The sequence below is a fragment of the Selaginella moellendorffii genome, unplaced genomic scaffold, assembly GCF_000143415.4.
Source record: "Selaginella moellendorffii unplaced genomic scaffold, v1.0 SELMOscaffold_19, whole genome shotgun sequence".
Taxonomy (NCBI): domain Eukaryota; kingdom Viridiplantae; phylum Streptophyta; class Lycopodiopsida; order Selaginellales; family Selaginellaceae; genus Selaginella; species Selaginella moellendorffii.
In genome coordinates, this window is record NW_003314280.1 from 824,220 (window position 1) to 850,472 (window position 26,253).

Consider the following 26,253-nt stretch of genomic DNA (forward strand, 5'->3'; position numbering starts at 1 on the left):
AATTTTTGAATATATGTTTAGTTTGCATAAGTATGGTAATAGATATATCTAGAATATGCTTGAAAATTTTGGTTTATTCTTTAATGTTGTGTTTATAATTTATAAACATGTATATCATTTAAAATTTGCTATGTGTTGCATGCAGCAATGCTTTGGTTTTCTTAATAGTAGTGTTATTCCTTTATTAATCCAATTGATCAAATGAAAGTTTATAATTATAAACATATTTATAATTTATAAACACAAAATTAATCTTATTGAATATTAACCATTATATGGTAGAATAAACAAGAATATACAAGGAAGCGTTTAATAAGAAAGTTTATAAATTATAAATACAAGATTAATCTAAATGTATAGCAACCATTAGATGGTAGAATATCCTAGAATATCCAAGAATATTCTAGGTTTATTCATTAGCAACGGGTTTGCTTAAGCAAACCAAAAATTTCCATAAACACCTCCAAGTATATTCTAGCATATTCTACAATCTAATGATGTATATACATTTAGATTAATCATGTGTTTTTTATTTATAGTAAATTTAACTTATATTAAAAATATGTTTTTATACACTTTTAGAGCACTTTTCCTGCTGGCTTTGCACGCAATGGTTCAGAGATCCTGCATGGGACCTGTGGTAGCAATATGAAATATTACTTCTCTTTGCTATTCTGTTTTAACCCAAACACCCACACATCTCCATATTCTTGCCAACCCAGACTGCCTTGAAGCTTATTAACTAACTCACTAAGTGATATTGTAACTTCTATAGAGGTGCAGAAGTTCACGTGGAGAGGGCAGCTCATTATGGAGGATATTTCCTTGGATCCTTATATGACTTTCTCTAATTCTATAATTTTTTAGTTTACTTAAACAAAGTAATACACATAGATATGCTTGGATATTCTATTATCTAACAGTTGTTATTCATATTTATTAATTTGGTAATTATAATTTATATACATGATTATAATTTGTAAACTTTCATAAACACTTACTAGTATATTCTATTTTATACTACCATCTAATGGTTGATACACAATAAGATTAATGATGGATAATTATTGATCAATTAGATAATACTAAACAGGAATACTACTATTAAGCAAACTATACATGCAATGAGTAGCAATTTGTTTTATAAATAAAGTTCCCTATTCTCAATTATAGACCATATATTCTTTCACATTTGAAATGATTTATTATAGTAGTTGATATATTAAGTTTTAATATACATTAAATTTTAAGTATATTATAATTGGTACAAAATAGACAGATTATAAAAAACATTTATGTCATTGTAATTAATATTCCAATGCAATACACAACAAATTAATTTTCTGTATTTACTAAATTCTATTTAACTTTATAAAGTGACATAATAAAAACCTTGAAAAACAATACTCAAAACACATCTAAAAAAATTGAAAAGCTAAAGAAATTAGGTAAAGCCAATAATGAGGAAAAAAGAAGAAATATTAAATAGGTGTTGTAATACTAAAGTTAGGATTAAAATAGAATAAGTGAAGAAGAGATATAAAAATACCAAAAAAACTTAATTTAATAACTATAAAATATAATAATTAGTTGTGAGTGCTTGGAATAAGGAAAGAGAATACAGAAAATGTGTATATTAATTACTCCAAAAACCCTAGCTTATATACAAGAGCAAATGGTCCGAATTAAAATTAATCTAATAGCTATCAAAATCCCACTATGCTAATCCCACTATATATTAGTATACGGCATCATAATCGTACATTTGGACTTCATATCATCCCCTCTTCTCAGAATAATGGAAGACCATCAAGGTTCTCTTGTAGGTGGGCCAGGATCTAAAGGAATGTCAAGAGGAGGCATCAGTAGATCTATAGATGGTATTAGGTGTTCCTGATGCCTTTGTATAAAGCGCTCTAACTGTTGCACATGCACAATTTCTGGAGGATCAGTCTGCTGGATATCATGCCGAACTTCATAAACTTGCGGTCCAACTTGCTATAACACCTATATGGTCCTTTCCACTAAGCAAGGAGCCTCTTAAATAAACCATATATTGTAAAATGGGGAAAACAAACTAACACCAAGTCATCCACTTTGTACTCTGCAAGTGGACGATGATAGAGTTATAACACCATTGTTATTCCAGTTGTATGCAGCCTAAGTGTTTGGCAGATTCTGCTTGGACAAGTGGAAGAATGCTCATTAAATATTGATCCCACGACTTAGCATCAGCAGCTCATGGCAATTGCAAAGGTAAACCTAATTCCGTTGGTAATATTAAATAATGACCATATAGGAGTTTATATGGTGATGCACCAACAGAATTTTGCACCTCTGTGACATATGCATATCGAAGAGATGGCAAATAACCATCCCAATGCGAATGCTGAAAGTTCACATACTTTGCAATTATTCCTTTGAATGTCCAAACGAGCCGTTCCACCAAACTGTTTGACTGTGGATGATAAGCACTTGTGAAAGTGTGGTGTATCCCCAACTAAGACGTCAAAACATGAAATGCCTCAGCTATAAATGCGGAACTATTATCTGAAAGAATCCGCTTTGGACAAGAATGCTGGAACACCACTCGATTGAGGAGGAAGTATTCAACAACAGTTGCAGAGGCACTAGCAAGAGCACCAACTTCCACCCAAAAAGTCAAATAATTAAAAACAATAATAATATATTCATTGCCAGCAATCGATAATGAAAAAGGTCCCATAAGATCAAATGCCACCAACTCAAATGGACGGAAAGCTGCAATTGACTCCAACCGTCCTTCCATGGCACAAGGGGGAGTATTACAAACTTGGCATTAAACGCAGCTACGCACATACCAGATAACATCATGTCACATCTTTGGCTAATAGAAAGACCTGTGCAGCTTCTTGGTTACACAATGATGTCCCATATTCTCGCCTAGAATAAGAGAATCATGGTAGACATGGAGAAACTGTGGAATAAAAACGGAAAGCACCACCAGCCATAAAGGATCATTAGGATCCATCCCTATAAAATAAAGAAGGCCGTCTTCAAGGCGATATAGAGAATGTAAATGCTAGAATGGCAAGTCATCAGCAAGTGATGTAGGATTCTCAAACCCATTTCGAAGCCTTCAAATCCAGAGCTCAAGCTTTTAAGCCTCGCGAACCTCATCAAAAAAACTATAGATCTTGCTCTGCACCTTGTGGATATTACATATCAAGTATAGCAACTGCCAACGGGACAAAATCCTCATCTAAAAAATCCAAAGATGCTGGAACAATAGGCTTGTAAAAAATATGAGAAGAGAGTGGAGAAGGAAGAGGAGCTCGAGAAAGGGCATTAGCATCAGCCATAGAACTCCCTAGGCGATGAACAACATCAAAATTATATCTCTGAAGTTTCAAAGCCCACTAAGCAGTACGACCAACTAGGTTCTTTCGCTTCAATAATGAAGTAATGACAACATGATTACCTTCAAGTAACATTTGAGAACCATGTAGATATGCATGAAGTTTCTCGAAACCCCAGACTACTACTAAACACTCCTTCTCTGTCATGGAGTATTTCACCTTTGCTAGTTGTAATATACTGCTTATATATACAATGGGATAGCATTAACCAAGCACACTTAGACTCTCTTGCATCAACACACCTCCAAAACCAATATCAGAAGCATCTACGCACAAAATAAAAGGTCAAGTGTAGTCAGGATATGCCAAAACTGGAGGAATCGTCAAAAGCTCTTTAAGATCCACAAACACCCACTCACTGTCTAAAGACCAAATGAAAGATGATATTGATGACTTCAGTAACATTTGCAATAATGCAATGCAATCAGAAAAATGATCCACAAAACAACTAAAATACTACACCTTGCTTAGGAAGCATTGCATATCATTCATACACTTCAGAGTAAGGAACTTTAGAACAGCCACAAGTTTGTCAGTATCAACTTGCAAACCCTTACGAAAAATACGGTACCCAAGATAAGTTGTATCCTTGGACCTAAACATGTATTTCGACCGCTTCAGCTTTAAACTAACATCCCGTTGCCGATCCAACACTTTACAAATGTCATGAATGTGCTCCTCCCATGTCCTCTCTAAGTGGATCAAGACATCATTAATGAAGTCAGCAATTACCTCTAATATATTGCAAAGAACCTTGTCCATCATCCGCTAGAAATTTGCTAGAGCATTGTTCAAACCAAATGGCATCACCAAGAATTTGTACAAACCAAATGGTGTATGAAAAGCAGTCTTAGAAATATCTTCTTTAGCCATTGGTACTTGCCAGTACCCAAAAGTAAGATTTAGCCTTGTGAACCAACGACTTTGCCCCAGACGATCCAAGAGATTAGTAGTATGAGGAAGAGGGTACATATCTAGGATCATCACTTCGTTTAACGGACGATAGTCGATGCAAAAATGAATACTCCCATTAGACTTCGTTACAAGATGAGGTTCACATGCCCAAGGACTCCACGACATCCGAATAACACCCTTCTCCAACATCTCCTTGACATTTGCACATAAAACCTTGATCTCTTTGGGTGACCGACAACGAACAGGAACCTTGATTGGATGAGCATCCCTAGTTGGAATCAGATGACGTGTGGCAATCTTGGTCCCAGACGATAGGTCAAATTCAAAAAGATCAGAATACTCCTTCATGAGTCAGTCAACCGCTGCAACACAAAAATTGTCAGAGGGATTGGAAAATTGGTTCCACCGCACAACGCAAGTGTAGATGGCAATATGTGGCAATAGGTCAAGAAATAGAAGATAAACTCGAGTTTATCTTCTATTGAATAATAAACATAGAGAGAATAATAGGAAACCTCTTGTTTTAAAAATGAGTTTGGAAAATAAACACTAGATGGACTAGTGTCAAGTGAACCACTTGATGATACTCCCGAAAGAAAGATAGAGGGGTCACTGACTTATTTGTGCAAGGTCCCTTCATTACTCACGCAACTCCTTGTTTCCCGGATGCATCTCGGTGTCTAGACCTTCCACTGCATCAACACCAATAAGACGTTGTTGACGCCAAGGTCTCCACCCAGGAAATGGAGGTCACCAATCCAGAAAATGCCGACAACATCGATAAGTGTGACCAACTTCATCACATGCCCAACAGCGAATGTCACGGCTACTACCACATCTTCACTCTTGTTTCTGGACTCAAGCAGTAGCAACATCGACCTCCATTGGAATAAGACCATTGCTCACAGAAAGTGGAGCGAAAGGATGTGCAACGAGAAGTGGAACAGGTGATGTCTCATAATGTTATGCCAAATGAAGAGCATCATCAAGGGTGGTTGGAATAAATGCATGCACAAGTCCAACAAAATTTTGACGAAATGCTGGCCACAACATTCCTGGCTTGATACATTCTAACATATTTGGATCCACATGAAGCAAGAGGCTAAAAAAACGAACGCCAAATTGCATTATTGACTCAGATGGCTCTTGACGAAGACGATGCAATTGCTGGAAGGCATCATCACAATCGTCAGCATGTCCAAATGCGCATTTGAAGACGTCCAGGAGAACACTCCAATCCCCACGAGTGGCTACACTCAAATCATTGTACCACCGCAATGCCGTCCCTTAAAGACACGTGGGAAACTTATGCAAATGTCAAGCATCATCCTAAAAATGATATATGGCAATCACCGTGAAGTGATCGAACCAATTGTACACATCATCTCTAAAATTCCCACAAAAGAACTCTAGTTGAATGCGAAGATTGGCACAAGGAGTAGGAGGAGTTGTACCATGTGCCGTGAATGCCGCCATCAACTAAGTTTGGTTGTTCAATTGCAATTGCATTGCATTAAACAATTGAACCAACTGTTACGTTAGAGTCAAAGGAGGAGACTGCTACTCTACCATAAAGGTGAATGAATAGGAAAGAGCAAAAGACGAGAAATGAGAAAAAAAACTAGAAGGAAAAAGAGATTTAGACAATGGAAAAGTTAGACCTAAACCAAAATCCTGAAAAGAAAGAACAAAAGAAAGGAAATGGAAAAAACTAGATCTAGATGACGCAAAAGTTGGATTTAAACCAAAATCCCAAATCTAAGCACTCCTCAGGGACAATAAAAAATGCCCCTCAACTCCACCAATATGAGTGCTTGGAATAAAAAATGGAAATACATGTAAGAGCGAGTGGTCCGGATTAAAGCCAATTTGATGGCTACCAAAATTCCACTATGTTAATATTAGTATATGGCATCATAGCTGTACACTTGGACCTCATATAATAAATTTATAGAGAAAAGTATTATTATCTCAACCTCTAAAAAATGCTAAAAATAGTTGTATATATATGTAGATAGACTAGCTTTTAAATAATTTTTAATATTAAGTTAGGTATTAAAAACATAAAATGTATGAGTGCATAGAATATAAAAATAAAATACAGAAATGTGCATATTTGATTAATCTAAAAACCCTAGCTTATGTACAAGGGTTTGAATTGAAACTAATCCAATAGCTATTAAAATCCTACAATACCAATATTAATTTATGCAATTGTATATCATCCCCTTCTTCTTAAAAGATGAAAGCAATTAAGGTTGTTTGGTTGATGAGTTGGGATTTTGAGAAACATTAGAAAAAGACACTAGTGTATTTGTAGGCAATTTTAATCCTTTTATATAACCACATAGCATAAAGTTGAGATCATCCACTTTATACTCTATAGGTAGATGATGATAATAGTTGAGTGTTCAATAGATTCTTCTCAAATCATTGGATGAATACTTATTGTATATTGATCCTAGGACTTAACATCAATAACTCATAGTAATTAAGAAGGTAAACTCAACTTTGTTAGCAATATTAAATCATCATTATATAAAAATTTATTTAGTGAAACATTAATAAAAATCTCTCTATGATATACGAATACCAAAAAGATAAAAAATAACTATCATAGTCTAAATTGTTAAAAGTTTATATGCTTTATGATCATCTATTTGAAGGTCTGAATTACCTATTCCACCAAACCATCTGTCTATGGATAATAAACACTTGTGATAATGTGTTGTATCCTCAATCAAGATGTAAGCAACCAAAAGGAACGACTTGAGAGACGATCCATGGGGTTCAAATATAGAGGGAAAGGGCCCATGAATAAGAGTGCACCCCCTTTTCCAATCGGTTAAGGGTCTTGGGATATTTGGGGTTAAGCGTCCTTGGGTTTGAATAGTACTGGGCTGGGTGACCTCCCGGGAAGTCCAAACTCAAGAGTTTACACAAGACATCAAGATATAAAATGCTTTAGCCATAAATGCAAGACCTTTATCTAAAAGAATCTACTCCGGATATAAATGTTAAACCACCAAAAAGCAATACTGACATACTCATTGTTAACAGTTGATTGTGGAAAAAACTCTATTAAATCAAATGTCATAAGCTCAAAAGGATGAAAATTACAATTAACTTTAACCATGGTTTTCAAATATTGCTATTGCAATTACTTCATTATTAAAGTGGAGGTACTATTGTTTTTACTATTTAATAGGTATAAAACTTTAAGTATATAATTTTGAGATTGTTTATTACTTAAACAGTTTTATGGTTAACGTTAACACCCTTTTTTGAGTTTTTATCTTTTCTTTACTCTCTTTTTATGTTCTTGACCATATTATTCTAGTATCAAAAAATTTTTTAGATAAGGATTCCATGGCATTGGTAATTGTTATATTTAATATTTAATGTCCATAGAGTGTAAAACTAAATTTATCTTTTCTTGACAAAGTTCGTGAGGCTCAAAAAGTTAAGCCATAAATCTAAAGCTTTTGATGGGTTTGAGAATCTTACATCACTTGTTAATAATTTATTCTTTTGATATTTACATTTTTAATACTGCCTTAAAGATGACTTTCTTTACTTTGTGAAGATTGATTTTAATAATTATGTGGTGCCTTTAATCTTTATTCTACACTTTCTTTATATATACCATGACTTTTCTATTCTAGATAAGCATATAAGACATCAATGTGTGAGTGAGAAGCTATGCAAGTTTTTTTTTATTGGTGGAAGATGCAACATAATGTTATTTAATATTTGCATAGTTGCATAAACTTGTAATACTCCCCTCATGGTGCAAAAGGATGATTAAAGTTGATTATAACTTGTCTTGTTAAATGGAAGTTAGTGCTCTTGCTAGTGCATATATAACTATTATTAGATATTTTTTCCTCAATTGAATGGTGTTTTAACATTCATATTTAGAGCAGATTTTCCCAGATAATAATTTTGCATTTATGGCTGAGACATTTTATATTTTGACATCTTGACTAGGGATACATCACAATTTCACAACACAAATGGATGGTTTAGTGAAATTGTTTATTTAGACTTTTAAGAGGATAATCTTATAAAGTATACGAACTTTTAACATTTAGATTGGGATGGTTATTTGTTATCCCTCTGGTATGTATATATCACAAGAATGTAGATTTCAATTAGTGCTTTACCATAAAAACTCTTATATGATTGTGACTTGATATTGCTATTAGAGTTGAGTTTATCTTCACGATTGTTATAAATTATCAATACTAAATCTAGAAATCAATATTTGACATGCTTTGTGGAGGACTATCTTCACTCTATTGCACCATACTTAGAAGAGAATCAAAGAATTTGAGTAAGAGATGAAAAGCTAAGATAATTTGAGATTATTAAAGACCTATACTTATACAACAATTGATGTTAGATTGTGTTGACTTGACAGCCTATATTAGTGCAGTTAATCACTCAAATTAAAGAAATTCCATTTTTAGCTACTTAAACTTATTACAAAATACTAGATTCTTTCCTTCTAGAGGGGCTTCAAACAAGTGATATATATTTACAAGTACTCTCCTCTTTTTAAGTTTGATAGATAGTAAAAAGTCTCCTCTACATTGAGCTCAACTTAGTTTAATAAAAAGGAAAATTTTAATTTTCATTAAAGGATGTATGAAAAGTAAATTAATAATTTATTATAATAAATTACTATGTGTTGCATATAGCAACACTTGGTTTGCTTAATGGTAGTTTTATTATTACTTATTAATCCAATCGATCAAATAAACTTTATAATTATAAGCATGTATGTTATTTATAAACACAAGATTAATCTTATTGCATATCAACCATTAGATGATAGAATAAAAAAGAATATACTAAAAAGGGTTTAAGAAAAGTTTATAAATTATAAGTACAAGATTAATCTAAATGAATAACAACCATTAGATTGTAGAATATCCTAGAATATCCAAGCATATTCTAGGTATATTCACTACCATCCATAGGTTTGCTTAAGAAAACCAAAAATGGCTTATACTACCGTTACCTTGATATAAAAATGAAATTTTTTTTTAATAATATTCTAATTAGTAGTTTTTTGTGTGATATGCTATAATAGTTTTAGTTTGTGGTTATATCATTGTTTAATTTGGATCCCAAGCTCAACCCCCAGTCTTGTGCTCAAATTCCACTTGGGACATCCCCCCAACAGACCCTGCCCCGAGCACCCTGCGCACCCCGACGCTGGCGGGCAGACCGATGTGGAGTCATTGGTTGGGCGACCGAGACTCTCTAAGTACGGCCCACAGGTGTCTTGCTTGCTTGTGTGAGAGAGTATATATTCAACCAGGACTCCTGATGGAGCTTTTATCTTTTTTGTAATTTTACACTTAGAAGTAGGGACTTTCTTACTTGGCTTCTCCATCCCGTGGCAGTCTGAAATCACGGGCCATGGTGTGGTGGGGATCTTGCTATTGTAAATTTCCTGCAAAATTCCTCCCACTCCCGTCAGCTTGTGGTATCTATAAATCTATGCAAAGTTCCGCTCACCCTCGTCAGCATGTGGTCATTTTCTTCTTTGCAAGTAGGTAATGAAGTTTGGCAAAGGGGAGGTAGAGATTGCTGCTTTTGCAGCTGTGGTTTGCGACCTGGTTTGCAATCATCTAACCTGGTGTCTTTTGATTTTTAAAAGGATCTAATTAACTCTAAATATTTCAATGCAAGCCTCATATAATATGGGTACAAGGGATCCACTTGATGATGAATCAACTTTCCAGTTCCAAGTAACGAATCAATTTAATTTTGTTTACAGTCCACTTGTACCCGCTTAGGAAGCACGGACATTTCAAGCACCAACCCAGCTTTGCTCTAGAATGCATCATTGCCAAGTTCGCTTTCTTGTCACGAGGCTTAAAAGTACAAATAATTGGAGTGATAACTAGGTCCAAATCCTATACGTGATTCGCCTGGCCAAGAATATCCGAGGAGACTTAATCGAGATTACATTTGATAGAATCAAATATTGAAGATATACTTGTCTCAAAAGTCTTGCGTTGCTTTAGAGGTGGCCTAAAGTTTGGTGTGATTTGTCGAGTATTTAAAGGCATAGATGTCCCTGAGATTAATAACTCACACTATCCAAGCAATATTAGAAGATTAAATCGAAGAAAATGGCAAAATCAAGCATAGCATTCATTCTCCCACTTGCATGCCTCCTGCTTGCGAGTGCTGTTCATGTTTCAGCTTTAGACAATGATGTTAGTGGAGACCTCTCTGGTATGGTATATAACCTGGTCTAAACTTTTGTTTGACTCTTTGTCCATGTAAATGTTTTTGCAAGGCACTATGAGATCTCTAAAGACGGTGCTTCCTACAAATGGAACTTCATCAAACATTGGTGTCCCATTGGATCTAGTTGACAAAGTACTTGGAATTGTCACTCAAGTTATAGCTAGTTTAAAGGCCCTCGTCCTCAAAGTTCCCTTGCTGTGTGTCATCCTTTATCCAGTGATTATCATCCTTGAGATCATTGTGATCTACATCCCTGGTGGCTACCCTTGCCCAATTATCATTGGCGTCATCTGCAAGTATCTGGGCAATGCCATTCCTGTGTGGACTCCAATCAAGTTCATCAAAGTTGATCTAACGGTTATCTTGAGCCTCACCGCAACTATCAAGCTTCTGCAGAGTGTGATTATCCTTGTTACTCCAAACAGCTGCATTTTCCTTGTGCTGAGTGCAGTGGTTAGTATCCTTAAGTCGGTGCTTGCATTACTCTATTAAGCTGTAATAGCGAAATGCAAATGCAAAATGCAAAATGTTTAGAATAAACAATCAAATAAAACTATACTAATATTATTGATCATTGGAGTTATTTTAGAGTTGGATTTCAGGAATCTCACAGCTCTTATTCACGTCCATGGAGCGTGCCGATGTCGATCGACTCCATCTCTCGCTCCTTAAGCTGCAAGCCCTTCATCACACAGAATTTCCTTTAGCGCCTTTGTTCGATCAACAACCGTTGATCGAAGTGACAATGCCTGTGAGATAGGCATCTGAGGCCGCAGCTGCTCGCCACAAGAAACTCCACTTCTTCAACTTCATGCTGCTCATGGGATTTTCCCAGCAGCTCCACCCATCGTCGTTTTCGTTGTCGCTCGCCCACATTGCACTCGCCACTCCTAGAAAAGCGGGAGTCGAACATCCACGTCCATCCACGTCCATCCACGTCCATCCACGGACATCCACGTGCCGCCATTAGCAAACTTGCTAATTTATACTTAATTAACACTGTATACCAAACGTTCACTATCAATTTTAATAATGTACGTATATAATAAAATGAATAATGATCAAATCTCCAGCTCGTCCACCTTGCCGCTGCCGTCCTTTGTAGCTTCAAGCGTGTGACTTTTGATGAATATCAAACCGCTCGTAGATGAATAGTTGGACCCTTCTTATCCGGCCGCCTCCTGTATAGTCTTGAGCTTATCATGATCCTCCCACAGCCCCGCGCTCCGGTAGATGCTCGCCATCAGAACGTACGCAGCCGAGTCTTTCCCGTCGATCTTCGTCAGTGCCTCGAACGCAATCCTGCCCACTTCCACGTTCTTCGGCAGGCCCCGAGGACGCTCCTCCAGACCACAGCGTCGCTCTCAAAGGCCTGCTCTCGAGGACTTTGACGGCCTCTTCCAGTCGGTTTGCACGCCCGAAGAGATCCACCAAGCTGCTGTAGTGATGAATCCCCACTTCCACGTTCTTCCACTTGCGGCAGGCCCCGAGGACGGTCCTCCAAACCACAGATCCACCATGCACTGCTGTAGTGATGAATCCCGCAAACAATGCCAGAGTTCGGGTCCATTGCCTGGAAAAACTCCCTGCCTCGTTCAACCAGGCCGCCGTGGCTGCATGCAGTGATGACCGAGACAAACGTGATCGCGTTTGCTCGCACGCCATCTTCTCGCATCTCGCAAAAGGCTTCGAACACGCGCCCTGTTGGCCGAATCCTGTGACCAGTGCATTTCTCCGACTGCCAGAGATTCAAACAAGTGCTCGGCCGCAGTCATAACCCCGCACCTCCCGTAGAAGTTTACCATGCACGTCCCCACAACATGGTCGTCTTCCAGCCCACGCCTGCAAAACTCAGTCTGGATTTTCCTTCCAGCTTCACTGGACCCAACGTTCCCACAGGCCATAAGTCCCGCTACAAGAGTCCGAGAGTTTGGAGCACAGTCCATGCTCTCCAAGAGTTCCAGCCCGAGCTCACTCTCACCGTTGTCTACATATCCCTGTATCAAGCTCGTCCAAACGACAACGTCCCGGCTAGGCATGCGTTTGAAAACTGCTCGAGCTTTCACCATATCTCCATACTTGGCATACATGTCCACCAAGCTGCTCCCGACAAATCTGTGCTCGCAGCATCCAAACTTCGCGGCGAGAGAATGAATCTCCATCCCCTTTTCTAGGCTCTGGATTCGCAATAGCTTTCCATCTTCTCGCGGAACAGGTTGTTCGGATGCTGAAAGGTGGACGCAGGCCATGACCGCAGCAATAAACGTTCTCTCGTCCGGATCGTTCTCCCGAGCCATGCCGAAGACCAGCTCCAAGGCCAGCTTGCTGTCTCCACTTCCAGCAGATCCCTGGATCGTTGCGTTCCACGAAGACCTTGCGAGCTTCCTCTAGCGTCCCACACTTCGCGTACATATCGATCAGTGTGTTCCCCACGAACACATCCTCACAGCACCTATTGTTTGAAGCTTCACCGTGGATAGCCAGCCCAGTTTCCAAGCTCTTTCTCTTCACGAGTTTCCCGTCGACATCCACCGCTTCCTCTCGCATTGCCGAGCTCGCACAGGCGGCAAGCGTAGCAACATACGTTCGAGAGTTTGGACAGCACCCGGATAGCTTCATATCTTCGAAGAACACGAGAGCCAGCTCGCTTTCCCCGTTGTCCACAAAGCCTTGTATCAAGCTCGTCCAGAGCACGACATCACGGCGAGGCATGCTCTCGAAAACCATCCACGCGTCGACCATGCTCCCACACTTCGAGTACATGTCCACGAGGCTGCTCCCCTCGAAGATATCTCCACAGCAGTGGCTTTTCACAGCTCCATCGTGAACAGCGAGCCCCTTCTCCAGGCTCTTCGTCTTCACCATCTTTCCATCTCCTTGAGTGGCCTCCTCTTTCACTGCTAGATTCGCACAGGCCTTGGCAGCAGCAACGAAAGTCTGAGAGTTTGGCGAGCAGTCCATCCTCCCAAAGAACTCGAGAGCGACCTCGCTTTCTCCATTCTCTACGTAGCCCAGTATCAAAGCAGACCACGTCTCGCCGTGGCATCTCATCGAAGACCGATCGAGCATCGAGCATGCTGCCGCACTTGGAGTACATATCGATCAGCGAGCTCGAAAACGTCTTCGCTGCAAGATGGCCCCATCTGCTTGGCTTGAGAGTGGATGCCTCTGCCGGTCTCGAGACTAGCCTCCTTGACGAGCTTCCCGTCGACCAAAACAGCGGCTTCCTTCGCCGCGAGGCTGCTACAAGCCTTCGACGCGGCCATGAAGCTCCTGGAGTTTGGCTTGCAGCCCGACCGCCTGGCTTGCATCCTCTCGAAGAGATCCAGAGCCACATCGCTCTCGCCATTGTAGCCCAGCATCAAAACGCTCCAGGACATCACGTTTGGGTGAAGAATGCTGTCGAACACGCGGCGGGAATCCTCCATGCTGCCGCATTTTGCGTACATGTCCACCAGCGCATTGACGACATAGATCCCCAGCTGCTTGCTCTCCGCCGCCTGGGCGTGGATCGCCTTGCTAGCAAATATTTAGGGTTCTTGCGATGGATGGGAAGAGTTCGCTTGTTCCATGGCTTGGCGACGGCAGCGATTCGATGCGCCGCACCAGCATTCGCTCCTTCGGCAGCGCAGCCCGATCAGCAGGCGGCCGCGCTGGTGTCGGCGCTGGATTTGCTGGAAATTCAACCAAGGCCGTCGATTCAAGAATATCGGACGGTTGGAAATGAATCTGGGACCATTTACATTCACCGCGACGCTAATGTTCTTCATCACTTCATACACCGTGAAGGCAATCCCCACGCCCGGAAAAAAGGTACTCGAGCAAAATCCCCCTGTACAACCCAGCAATGTGCCTCAGCGAGCTCGCAATCCCCATCTCCGATCGCCCTCGAGTTGCATCCTTCTCTTTCCCAAATCGATCGGAAACACCACTGAAAACAGGAGCGATGGCGATCAAACGTAATCGATCTTAAGACTCTCACCTGTTGAGGGCTACTCCACCGGAGATCAAGCTCGTCACCATCCTGGACGAGTCGGGCCTGAAAGTAAACATGCTCACACTCTAGTCCAAGGACTCGAAACTAAGAAAAAATCCACCTTTGAGCGTTCCAGTAATAAGCTCTCGAAGAACGTGCTAAAAGCGTCGGCCAGAGCCCCTTGTAAAGGCCAAGAAAGCTCTCCTGTGGAAAGCGTGTGGCAGATGCCCGTGTAGTGCTTTGAGGTTGTATGCAAATCACAGTGGTCATTTCACTTGCGAGGTGAAGAGCACGGCGCAAAATAAGTCCCAAGAAACTCTCTGTCAAAGCCATACTTCAGCTAAGAGCTTCTGTTGATGATTGTGGTGTGATGTTCCACAGAAGTCGTTTGGCTGCCGGATGCTGGATCTCTTGGTGGCACTCGGACATCTTGGCTGCCGTTTCAAGGAGCGTGATCGCTTGATCCAAGCTGACCGGTGCCATCCTGCACTGTTGCGTGCTATTCACTCGGAAGACTACGCTTGAAGTCATATCGAGGATAAGTTATTTCGTCTTTCTTCCAGCTTTGATGGTCCAGCACGCTCTATCGTTGACTGTTTTTCTTTGAACATCAGTCCAACTGGTGGACTAGATAGTCATGGTCCTAAAGGAGATGTACTGTGTTCCGTAAGAAGTTCTAAGGCCACATTTTATATTCCAGATCGCTACCTTGTGCAGTTTTCTGATCTATCAAATGGTTTGAATAAGAAGTAGCGGCCACGTCTTTCTCCAATTTGCTGCGGTTTTGTTTCTACTCTGCCTTTTTCACAACATCTCGGTCGCAGTGCCCCAGGAATCCATCCGGGATCGTCAACGACACACAGGTTCTTCTCTCTCTCGGAGTGCCATCAACGTGTGGAACAAGACTGTCAATCCAAACGAATGGCCGGGGCTGTCTCGCCTGGACCTCTCTCATAACAACATCTCCTCGCTGAAGGTGGTTGGCTGCAGGAACATGCGGCTCAAGCTTCTCAACTTCTTTGCAAGAGTTCCTGGAAAATCTCTCCAGCCTTGGGAGTTTAGAAATCTTGGATCTCAGTTAGAACATCTTACAGTCCCATAACGACCTTGTTTCCATCAGTTGGACCTCTCGCACAACGAATTCAGTGGCTCCATTCCAGAGACTCACGAACTTGACGTGCCTGGACATTTCGTATAACAGGTTTAGTGGAGATTTACCCAATATTTGAAGCAAGAACGTCTGTGGAACGTCTCAAACAATTCCAGACCAGGCTTGTGTTTGTGCGCTGCAAGTATGAACCATAATTTAAATTCTCAATAAATTTTTGAATATATGTTTATTTTGCATAAGTATGGTAATGGATATATCTAAAATATGCTTGAAAATTTTGGTTTATTATTTAATGTTGTGTTTATAATTTATAAACATGTATATCATTTAAAAATTTGGTATGTGTTGCATGTAGCAACACTTGGTTTTCTTAATAGTAGTGTTATTCCTTTATTAATCCAATTGATCAAATGGAAGTTTATAATTATAAAACTATTTATAATTTATAAACACAAAATTAATCTTATTTAATATTAACCATTATATGGTAGAATAAATGAGAATATACTAGGAAGTGTTTAATAAGAAATTTTATAAATTATAAATACAAGATTAATCTAAATGTATAACAACCGTTAGATGGTAGAATATCCTAGAATATCCAAAAATATTCTAGGTATTTAGTAGCAACAGGTTTCCTTAAGCAAACAAAAAATTTCCATAAACACCTCCAAGTATATTCTAGCATATTCTACAATCTAATGGTGTATATACATTTAGATTAATCATGTGTTTTTTATTTATAGTAAATTTAACTTATATTAAAAATTAGTTTATGATGTTTTTATACACTTTTAGAGAGCTTTTCCTGCTGGCTTTGCAAGCAATGGTTCAGAGATCCTGCAAGGGACCTGTGGTAGCAATATAAAATATTACTTCTCTTTGCTATTCTGTTTTAATCCAAACACCCACACATCTCCATCTTCTTGCCAACTCAGACTGCCTTGAAGCTCATTAACTAACTCACTAAGTGATATTGTAATTTCTATAGAGGTGCTGTTATTCTCAAGGAGAAGTTCAAGTGGAGAGGGCAAGTCATTATGGGGGATATTTCCTTGGATCCTTGTATGACTTTCTCTAATTCTATGATTTTTTAGTTTACTTAAACAAAGTAATACACAAAGATATGCTTGGATATTCTATTATCTAACAGTTGTTATTCATTTATATTAATTTGGCAATTATAATTTATATACATGGTTATAATTTGAGAAATTGAGAAGCTAAAGAAATTACGTAAAGCCAATAATGAGAGAAAAGAAGAAATATTAACTAGGTGTTGTAATACTAAGGTTAGGATTAAAATGGAATAAGTGAAGAAGAGATATAAAAATAACAAAAATAAAATATTAATTTAATAAATATATAATATAATTATTAGTAAATTTATAGGGAAAAGTATTACTACCTAGACCTCTAAAAAATACTAAAAATAGTTGTATATATATGTAGACAGACTAGCTTTTAAATATTTTTTAATATTAAGTTAGGTATTAAAAATAAAAATGTATGAGTGCATGGAATATAGAAATGAAATACAAACATGTGCATATTTGATTAATCTAAAAACCCTAACTTATATACAAGGGTTTGAATTGAAACTAATCCAATGGCTATTAAAATCCTACTATACCAATATTAATATATGCAATTGTATATCATCCCCTTCTTTTTAAAAGATGGAAAGTAGTTAAAGTTGCTTGATTGATAGGTTGGGATTTGGAGAAACATTAGGAAAAAACACTAGTATATCTGTAGGCAATCTTAATCCTTTTATATGACCATATAGCATAAAGTTAAATCATCCACTTTATACTCTATAGGTAGACAATGATAATAGTTGAGTGTTCAATAGATTCTTTTTAAATCACTAGAAGAATACTTATTATATATTGATCTTAGGACTCAATAATTCATAAAAATTAGGAAGGTAAACTCAACTTTGTTAGCAATATTTGATCATCATTATATAAAAATTTATATAGCAAAGCACTAATAAAAATCTCTACCCCATGATATACAAATACTAAAAAGATAATAAATAACTATCCTAGTCTAAATTGTTAAAAGTTCATATGCTTTATGATCATCCCTTTGAAGGTCTGAACTAACCATTTCATTAAAGCATTTATCTATGGATAATAAACACTTCTGATAGTGTGGTATATTTTCAATCAAGACATTAAAATATAAAATGCCTTAGTTATAAATGCAAGATTATTATCCAAAAGAATCTACTCTGGATATAAATGTTAAACCACCACTCAATTGAGGATGAAATATTTAATAATAGTTGCAAATGTATTAGTTAAAACACAAACTTCCACCCAACAAATCAAGTAGTTAAAAGCATAATTAATATTAAATTAAATGCCATAAAATCAAAAGGATGGAAAATTATAATTAACCCTAACCATGGTTTTCAAATATAGTTACTATGGTTACTTTATTATTGAAGTGGATGTACATAGTTTTTAATATTTATTGAGTTCTAAAGCTTTAAATATATAATTTTGAGGTTATTCATTGCTTAGACAGTTTTATGGTTAATGTTAACACCCTTTTTCAAGTTTTTCTCTTTCTTTACTCTCTTTTCATATTCTTAACCTTTATTATTCTAGTATCAATAAATTTTTTAGATGAGGATTCCATGGCATTAGCAGTTGTTATATTTAATATTCAATGTCCACAAAGTGTAAAACTATATTTAATTTTTTTGATAAAGCTCGTGAGGTTTAAAAAGTTAAACCATAGATTTAAAGGCTTTATGATGGATTTGAGAATTCTATATCACTTATTAATAATTTATTCTTTTTATATTTACATTCTCAATACTACATTAAAGATGACTTTCTTTACTTTGTGGAGACTAATTTTAATAACTATGTGGTGTCTTCAATCTTTATTCTACACTTTCTTTATATTTATCATGACTCTTTTATTTTAAATAGACATATAAAACATCAGTGTGTGAGTGAGAAGTTATGCAATTTTTTTTTATTGGTAGAAAATGCAATATAATGTTATTTAATATTTGCATAGTTATATGAGTTTGTAATACTCCCGTTCGTGGTGCAAAAAGATGATTAAAGTTGATTGTAATTTTCCGTCTTTTTAAGTTTGTGGCATTTGATTTGATGAGGCTTTTTCCATGATCAATTATTAACAATGAGTATGTTATTATTTCTTTTAACTATTTGACTTGTTAAATGGGAGTTAGTGCTCTTGCTAATGCATCTACAACTACTATTAAATACTTTTTCCTTAATTAAGTGGTGTTTTAACATTTATATTTAAAACAAATTTTCTCAGATAATAATTTTGCATTTATGGCTGAGATCTTTTATATTTTGACATCTCAACTAAGGATACATCACACTTTCACAAATTTTTATCATTCATAAATGGATGGTTTAGTGGAAGTGCTTATTCAGAATTTTAAAAGGATAATATTATAAAGTATACGAACTTTCAACATTTAGATTAGGATGGTTATTTGTTATCTCTCTTATATGCATATGTCACAAAAATGTAAATTTCAATTAGTGCTTTACCATAAAAACTCTTATATGATTGTGACTTGATATTGCTATTAGAGTTGAGTTTATCTTCATAATTGCTATGAATTACTAATACTAAATCTAGAAATCAATATTTGACATGCTTTGTGGAGGACTATCTTCACTCTATTGCACCATACTTAGAAGAGAATCAAAGAATCTGAGTAAGAGATGAAAAGCTAAGATAATTTGAGATTATTAAAGACCTATACTTAGACAACAATTGATGTCGAGATTGTGTTGACTTGACAGCCTATATTAGTGCAGTTAATGACTCAAATTAAGAATTTTCATTTTTAGCTACTTAAACTTATTATAAAATACTAGATTCTTTCCTTCTAGAGGGGCTTCAAACAAGTCATATATATCTACAAGTACTCTCCTCTTTTAAATTTGATATATAGTAAAAATTATCCTCTACATTGAGCTCAACTTAATTTAATAAAAACGAAAATTTTAATTTTCATTAAAGGATGTATGAAAAGTAAATTAATAATTTATTATAAAAATGGCTTATACTAATCCATCGATATAAAAATGAAATTTGTTTTTGATAATATTCTAACTAATAGTTTATTGCATTTTGTATTTGTGTGATATGCTATAATAAGTGATCTGATTATGAAAAATCATAGATATGTAATATGTATAGCAATCAATTTGTTGTTGGTAATTAACACCTTCATCCCAAACCTACGTGTACGGCAGGGGCGAAATACACGTATTTTCAGGTAAAAGTATGAAAAAGACTTCTTGATGAAAGATTTTCACTATGGGCATGCATTTTCATCTTACTTATGGTTATATCATTGTTTAATTTGGATCCCAAGCTCAACCCCCGGTCTTGTGCTCGAATTCCACTTGGGACAACCCCCCAACAGAGCCTGCCCCGAGCACCCTGCACACCCCGACGCTGGCGAGCGGACCGATGGGGAGTCACTGGTTGGACGACCGAGACTCTCTAAGTACGGCCCACAGGTGTCTTGGTTGCTTGTGTGAGAGAGTATACATTCATGTTGTCCAACCAGGACTCCTGATGGAGCTTTTATCTCGTTGCTTGGAACTGGAAAGTTGATTCATCATCAAGTGGATCCCTTGTACCCATATTATATGAGGCTTCATTTAGAGCATTGAAAGATTTAGAGTTAATTAGATCCTTTTAAAAATCAAAAGACACCTGGTTAGATGATCGCAAACCAGGTCGCAAACCACAGCTGCAAAAGCAGCAATCTCTACCTTCCCTTTGCCAAACTTCATTACCTACTCGCAAAGAAGAAAATGACCACATGCTGACGAGGGTGAGCGGAACTTTGCATAGATTTATAGATACCACAAGCTGACGGGAGTGAATCAATTTAATTTTGTTTACAGTTCACTTGTACCCGCTTAGGAAGCACGGACATTCCAAGCACCAACTCAGCTTTGCTCTAGAGTGTATTATTGCCAAGTTTGCTTTCTTGTCACGAGTACAAATAACTGGAGTGATAACTAGGTTCAAATCCTATACGTGGTTCGCCTGGCCAAGGATATCCGAGGAGACTTAATCGAGATTACATTAGATAGAATCAAATATTCAAGATATACTTGTCTCAAAAGTCTTGCGTTGCTTTAGAGGTGGCCTAAAGTTTGGTGTGATTTGTCGAGTATTTAAAGGCATAGATGTCCCTCAGATTAATAACTCACACTATCCAAGCAATATTAGAAGATTAAATCGAAGAAAATGGCAAAATCAAGCATAGCATTCATTCTCCCACTTGCATGCCTCCTGCTTGCGAGTGCTGTTCATGTTTCAGCTTTAGACAATGATGTTAGTGGAGACCTCTCTGGTATGGTATATAACCTGGTCTAAACTTTTGTTTGACTCTTTGTCCATGTAAATGTTTTTGCAAGGCACTATGAGATCTCTAAAGACGGTGCTTCCTTCAAATGGAACTTCATCAAACATTGGTGTCCCATCGGCTCTAGTTGACAAAGTACTTGGAATTGTCACTCAAGTTATAGCTAGTTTAAAGGACCTCGTCCTCAAAGTTCCCTTGCTGTGTGTCATCCTTTATCCAGTGATTATCATCCTTGAGATCATTGTGATCTACATCCCTGGTGGCTACCCTTGCCCGATTATCATTGGCGTCATCTGCAAGTATCTGGGCAATGCCATTCCTGTGTGGACTCCAATCAAGTTCATCAAAGTTGATCTAACGGTTATCTTGAGCCTCACTGCAACTATCAAGCTTCTGCAGAGTGTGATTATCCTTGTTACTTCAAACAGTTGCATTTTCCTTGTGCTGAGTGCAGTGGTTAGTATCCTTAAGTCGGTGCTTGCATTACTCTATTAAGCTGCAATAGCGGACAAAATGCAAAATGTTTAGAATAAACAATCAAATAAAACTATACTAATATTATTGAGTGATTGTGGCACGTGGATGTCCGATTGTTGCCAGATTGAAAGGTTCTGGTGGTTCGACCAGGAGTGGCGATCGCAATTTGGGCGAGCGACGAGGATCCAGACGAAAACGACGATGGGGTGGAGCTGCTGGGAAAATCCCCATGAGCAGCATGAAGTTGAAGAACTGGAGTTTCTTGTGGCGAGCAGCTGCGGCCTCAGATGAGGGGCCTATCTCACAGGCATTGTCAGTTCGATCAACGGTTGTTGATCGAACAAAGGCGCTCAAGGAAATTCTGTGTGATGAAGGGCTTTGCAGCGTAAGGAGCGAGAGCTGGAGTCGATCGACATCGGCAGAGAGACGCTGGACGTGAATAAGAGCACGCTCAAGTTTAATGTTTTCAAGGCTGAAAGTATTAGCAAATTTGCTAATTTATGCTTAACACTGTATATCAAACGTTCACTATCAATTGGAAACTTAATAATGTACGTATATAATAAAATGAAAAGCTGGGAAATGATGATTGGTTGACCAGCTGGTTGATCATACCAGACACATGAGACCAAAGTTGGGGCCAAACACGTGTCGCGGTACCAGCCGTCTAAACAAAACCCATGCCATACAAAACTACTAAACTCACCCACGACCACTAATGACGCCTGGATCATCGGCAGCGGCGCTCTTGGCCTTCCTGGCGGCGCTCTACGCCGCCACTGATCCGCTGCGAATCGGCCCCACTGTCGGCTTCACCGACTTCCGCGCCATTCATGTGGAGCAGCCCTCGCCCGCGCAGCTAGGTGATTTCCAGGGAGATCCACACAATCGCCTCGCCGCCCGGGCGGAGGTTCGCTTCTCGGGCCAAATCTGCGGCCCCGAGAGCATCGCCTTCGATCCGCAAGGCCGCGGCCCCTACACTGGCATCTGCGATGGCCGTGTCCTTCGCTGGGATGAGGAGCAACAAGCATGGATCGAATTCGCGGTCACTTCTTCCAATCGGTGAGCTTGGGCGCCTCGAAATCCTCGTCTCGTGATAGCCTGTTCGTTTGTTAGATCTGCGTGCGCGCCCAAGGATCCTCCGCGGCCCAATCTCGCGAACGAGCACATCTGTGGGAGGCCGCTGGGCTTGCGATTCAAGAAGAGCTCGTCCGAGCTCTACATTGCCGATGCTTACAAGGGATTGCTGGTGGTGGGATCGCAAGGGGGTCTCGCCACGCCGCTCGTCACCGAGGTGGAAGGCCAGCCCCTGCTATTCACCAACGATCTAGATCTGGACGAGGATGGACGCGTCTACTTCACAGTTACAAGCTCCAAATATCAAAGAAGGTATGAACATAGCGTTAGAATTCACGAAACTTGGGAAAGTTTTCATGGCATTATCTTGCCAGGAACTTCATACTGCCGATTCTCGAGGGAGATGACACTGGCCTTCTGCTCAAGTATGATCCTTCCACAAAGCAAGTGAGCGTTTTACTTCGCGGGCTCCAGTTTCCAAACGGTGTCTCCATGAGCAAGGATTACTCCTTCCTAGTGTTTGCTGAAACCACCAATGGAAAGTAAGTTTTCGCCATCTCGATCTATCTATCTAGCTCGCTATCCAATTTACAACTTTGCTTTGATCCAGATTGACTCGCTACTGGCTCAAAGGTCCCAAAGCTGGAACTCCAGAGCTCTTCGCCATTCTTCCTGGCCACCCAGACAACGTTAGAACTAACGAGAATGGAGAGTTTTGGGTAGCGATACATGCCTTGAGAAACCCGCGATGCGTTTCCTGGGGCCCCGTCCAAGGCTGAGAGACTTCCTCGTCAAGCTCCCAATCCCTGCCAAGATGATTGCCGGAGGAAGTCCTTACGCTCTGATTCTCAAGTATGATGCCGATGGTAAGCTAATCGACGCCCTCGAGGATCACAAAGGCCAAGTTGCTTCTTATGCGAGCGAAGCCGAAGAGCACGATGGTCACCTCTGGCTGGGGACGGTCCTGTTGAACAAGATCGTTGTTTACAAGCTGTGAGTGATTCCATAGGCAAGGCAAAATTCGGTGCTGCTCACAAAGAAGTTGGATAAGTACAACATATATTTCCAAGCAATTACATTCAAGAAAACGACTCGATTTCACAGACTGGACTGGTATATCTTTTTAAGCCGACGCCGCTGCATGGCTCATGCCGGACATTAATGGCTCCCTGGCACCCACGGCAGAGGCCGGAGGAACACTAATGGACCTCTTGCCTGACATCGAAAGAGCAAGAAAGTTATCAGCGTCGAGTAGAAAATCCACCAGAATTTTAATAAGAACGTACCGAAGAAAGCTACGCACGAGAGGAGCAGCATTGAAACCCCTGATAGAAGCAAATCCATACCAAATACGACAGCAAGCGTTACCAGGCCCAAGCGCGGTGCCAGGAGTAGCACTAAAAATGCTAGTACCACGGATATAACACCACTTCCCATCAAAGTCGGCCAAGTCGCGAAGTTCCGGACCTGGGAGGCCATCACAGCCTTGAACACCCCCTAAACGAAGAAGAAAAATAAACAAGAGGTGTTAGTGATCAAAAGAAGAATCAAGCGCTTACATGAAGAAGAAACCACATAGCCATGACGACGATGAGCAAGGTGCCGCTGCGTAGAGGATGGATGACCATCAGTAGCCCGACGATCATATAGAGAGCTCCCAGCAACAAGAAAGAGCTAGTCCCAGGTGCTCCACACATGAAGAAGAACTGGATGAGAGCCATAGCACCGCCAAACACGAGCAGCCAAGAGATCAACTTGCCGATAGCCAGCGTGAAGCTCAGGGGGAAGACGATAGCCACCAGGCCAACGAGTACCAAGCCAGCTCCATACACAGCCAGGTTGATCGTAACTTTGTCCAGGTGATCCTCGGAGATGTTTCCAGTGATCGTTCTCATCTGGAAACGCCTGAAGTAGCTCCCGGTGCCTGGCAAAGCAGCGGTGGAGTCCCCTGGAACGTAAGAATCACCTGGTCTTGGTGATGTTGCTGCTGCTGGATGAATCGCATCCTTACTCGCCATCGCTATCGCTTACTCTGAGCACTGCCTTCCTTCCAGTCGAGAACCTCAGCTCATATAGACTAAAAATCCCGGATCATGCATCGCCCTTCTAGCTCTATCCTCCAAGTTTTAGAAGTATCTTGCAGGCTGCCAAGTGTACCAACATGCAGACCCTGCCCCCAAACTGGCATTTACGTAAATAACTGGGAGCTGGAAGCGCGCGGTTATTTGGAAACAGCTTGTTCGATTCTTTGCTAAAGGATACGAGCCTAAGGTTTTCACTTTTGTACCCAGGGCTGTTTAGTAGCTCTCGTCTTCACTTTCTGACCTCCGCAAGTGGAAGCGTAGACAATTGACCAGAACCTGGAACAAGCAAAAGCATAGTTTGAGGCAACATTGCCGTTAACATGTTAGTATAGTACCTCTGCTAGAGACTTGGTCAAGGCTGCACCTCCGTAGCTCACATGAAACCTGTCTCTCGCCACCAGGCCCTGTTTAACGCATTAGTATTTGAAAAAGAAAAAGATCGTCTCCTTACTTCTGTATCAATTTCTGCAGATTCCACTGTGACGCTAGTTGCAGTGATCATCTCCACAATGTCCAGGAGTAAGCCCGGTTTATCGGCTGTCTCAATTGTTAACAAGCTGCATTGATCAAAGTCTATATAGCGTTTGTGTTTTCAGTCTTAAAATGTGATACCTTCTAGCGGGTCCCTGATCGGTGACAGTGATATGAGTTTTAACGTCAATCTGAAAAAAAAGTCACCGAGTTATGTGGTTGTTTTTTCATGGAATCGAACCTTCTTTGGAGGTTTCTTCCCGAAAGCTTCTCCCATAGCCAGTTTTTCGCTGGACTCCTGGAAGCATTTGCGTTTTAGCGTCATGACTTTGGAATAAAAATAGAAAACACTTACTGGATGATACTGCAAAAGGTTGCTGATGATTGTCAAGCGGATCGATTCCAAAAGCTCGGGATCTTCAACCTTGCGTCCAGTAGCTCTACAGTCATTTCCTTTTAGAAGACCTTGTCGTATAGAGGGGCGTAAGCACTTACGCACGGGTGATGGAGAGCCTGTTGGACTTTGTCTTCCCTGACACAGCCACAGAGCCTTTCACCACATTAAGCCCCAAATCCTTCAAAGCCTTCATCTATCACGATGAGAAGCATAAAAAGCGCATGAGAAACTTGGAAGGAAATCGAAAGAACCGTATCAAGAAGAGCTCCAAGCCGATCCCCATAGCTGAGCTCCACGATGGTAACGTGAGGATCGGACTCCTGATCGATGTGAACTATCGGCAATGGAACTGGCTCCTCTTTGATGACGACGGAATCTTTCGGTGCGCATGAAAACCTGGCGAAAAGAAAGTGAGAATCATCGCGAGGACCTCGCATTCTACGCTACCTGCTGGAAATCCTGCGGATCGCTGTGAGACGCAGCTCGGAAAGCCTCGCCGTCGTCGTCGCTCTGATCGCCAGGATCGGCGACGCCAGCGCGTGCTCGCGATCGGCCGCAGCAATGCCGATCGATAATCCATCCCTGAGCGCCGGGTGCGCGATCGCCATGCCCTCCGCCAACACGATCGAGGAGGAGCCCTAGAATAATCGGCGCCATCCTCGATTCTTTTTTTTTCCTC

At 39.7% G+C, this 26,253-nt stretch overlaps 4 protein-coding genes and 1 pseudogene across 6 annotated transcripts; 2 read left to right on the forward strand and 3 right to left on the reverse strand.

The window, feature by feature from the left end:
- Window positions 1–10,430: 10,430 nt before the first annotated feature.
- Window positions 10,431–11,157, forward strand: LOC9650618. Its single transcript, XM_002972235.1, has 2 exons — window positions 10,431–10,568; window positions 10,633–11,157. The coding sequence occupies exons 1-2, from the start codon at window positions 10,463–10,465 to the stop codon at window positions 11,073–11,075; spliced, it is 549 nt and encodes a 182-aa protein (XP_002972281.1). The 5' UTR covers window positions 10,431–10,462; the 3' UTR covers window positions 11,076–11,157.
- Window positions 11,158–11,783: 626 nt separating this feature from the next.
- On the reverse strand, window positions 11,784–13,634 carry LOC112347112 (pentatricopeptide repeat-containing protein At2g13600-like). Its single transcript, XM_024677449.1, has 3 exons — window positions 12,672–13,634; window positions 12,386–12,580; window positions 11,784–12,284 (listed from the first exon to the last, which is right to left on the reverse strand). Exons 1-3 carry the CDS (start codon window positions 13,632–13,634, stop codon window positions 11,784–11,786), a joined length of 1,659 nt encoding a protein of 552 aa, XP_024533217.1.
- Window positions 13,635–22,239: 8,605 nt separating this feature from the next.
- On the forward strand, window positions 22,240–23,723 carry LOC9650620 (annotated as a pseudogene).
- On the reverse strand, window positions 23,674–24,670 carry LOC9650621. Of its 2 annotated transcripts, XM_024677175.1 has the most exons (3): window positions 24,182–24,670; window positions 23,909–24,119; window positions 23,674–23,837 (listed from the first exon to the last, which is right to left on the reverse strand). In XM_024677175.1, exons 1-3 carry the CDS (start codon window positions 24,638–24,640, stop codon window positions 23,746–23,748), a joined length of 762 nt encoding a protein of 253 aa, XP_024532943.1. In that variant the 5' UTR covers window positions 24,641–24,670; the 3' UTR covers window positions 23,674–23,745. The 2 variants fall into 2 exon arrangements, with proteins under 2 accessions (XP_024532943.1, XP_024532942.1); XM_024677174.1 differs by having other exon boundaries at window positions 23,674–24,119.
- Window positions 24,671–24,726: 56 nt separating this feature from the next.
- LOC9651295 (ACT domain-containing protein ACR12) lies at window positions 24,727–26,199 on the reverse strand. 2 transcript variants are annotated; one of them, XM_024677173.1, is made up of 10 exons: window positions 26,022–26,199; window positions 25,826–25,970; window positions 25,673–25,767; window positions 25,533–25,617; window positions 25,419–25,475; window positions 25,319–25,368; window positions 25,158–25,263; window positions 25,042–25,110; window positions 24,885–24,982; window positions 24,727–24,829 (listed from the first exon to the last, which is right to left on the reverse strand). In XM_024677173.1, the coding sequence occupies exons 1-9, from the start codon at window positions 26,180–26,182 to the stop codon at window positions 24,920–24,922; spliced, it is 831 nt and encodes a 276-aa protein (XP_024532941.1). In that variant the 5' UTR covers window positions 26,183–26,199; the 3' UTR covers window positions 24,727–24,829; window positions 24,885–24,919. The 2 variants fall into 2 exon arrangements, with proteins under 2 accessions (XP_024532941.1, XP_002972477.2); XM_002972431.2 differs by lacking the exon at window positions 24,727–24,829 and having other exon boundaries at window positions 24,844–24,982.
- Window positions 26,200–26,253: the final 54 nt, after the last annotated feature.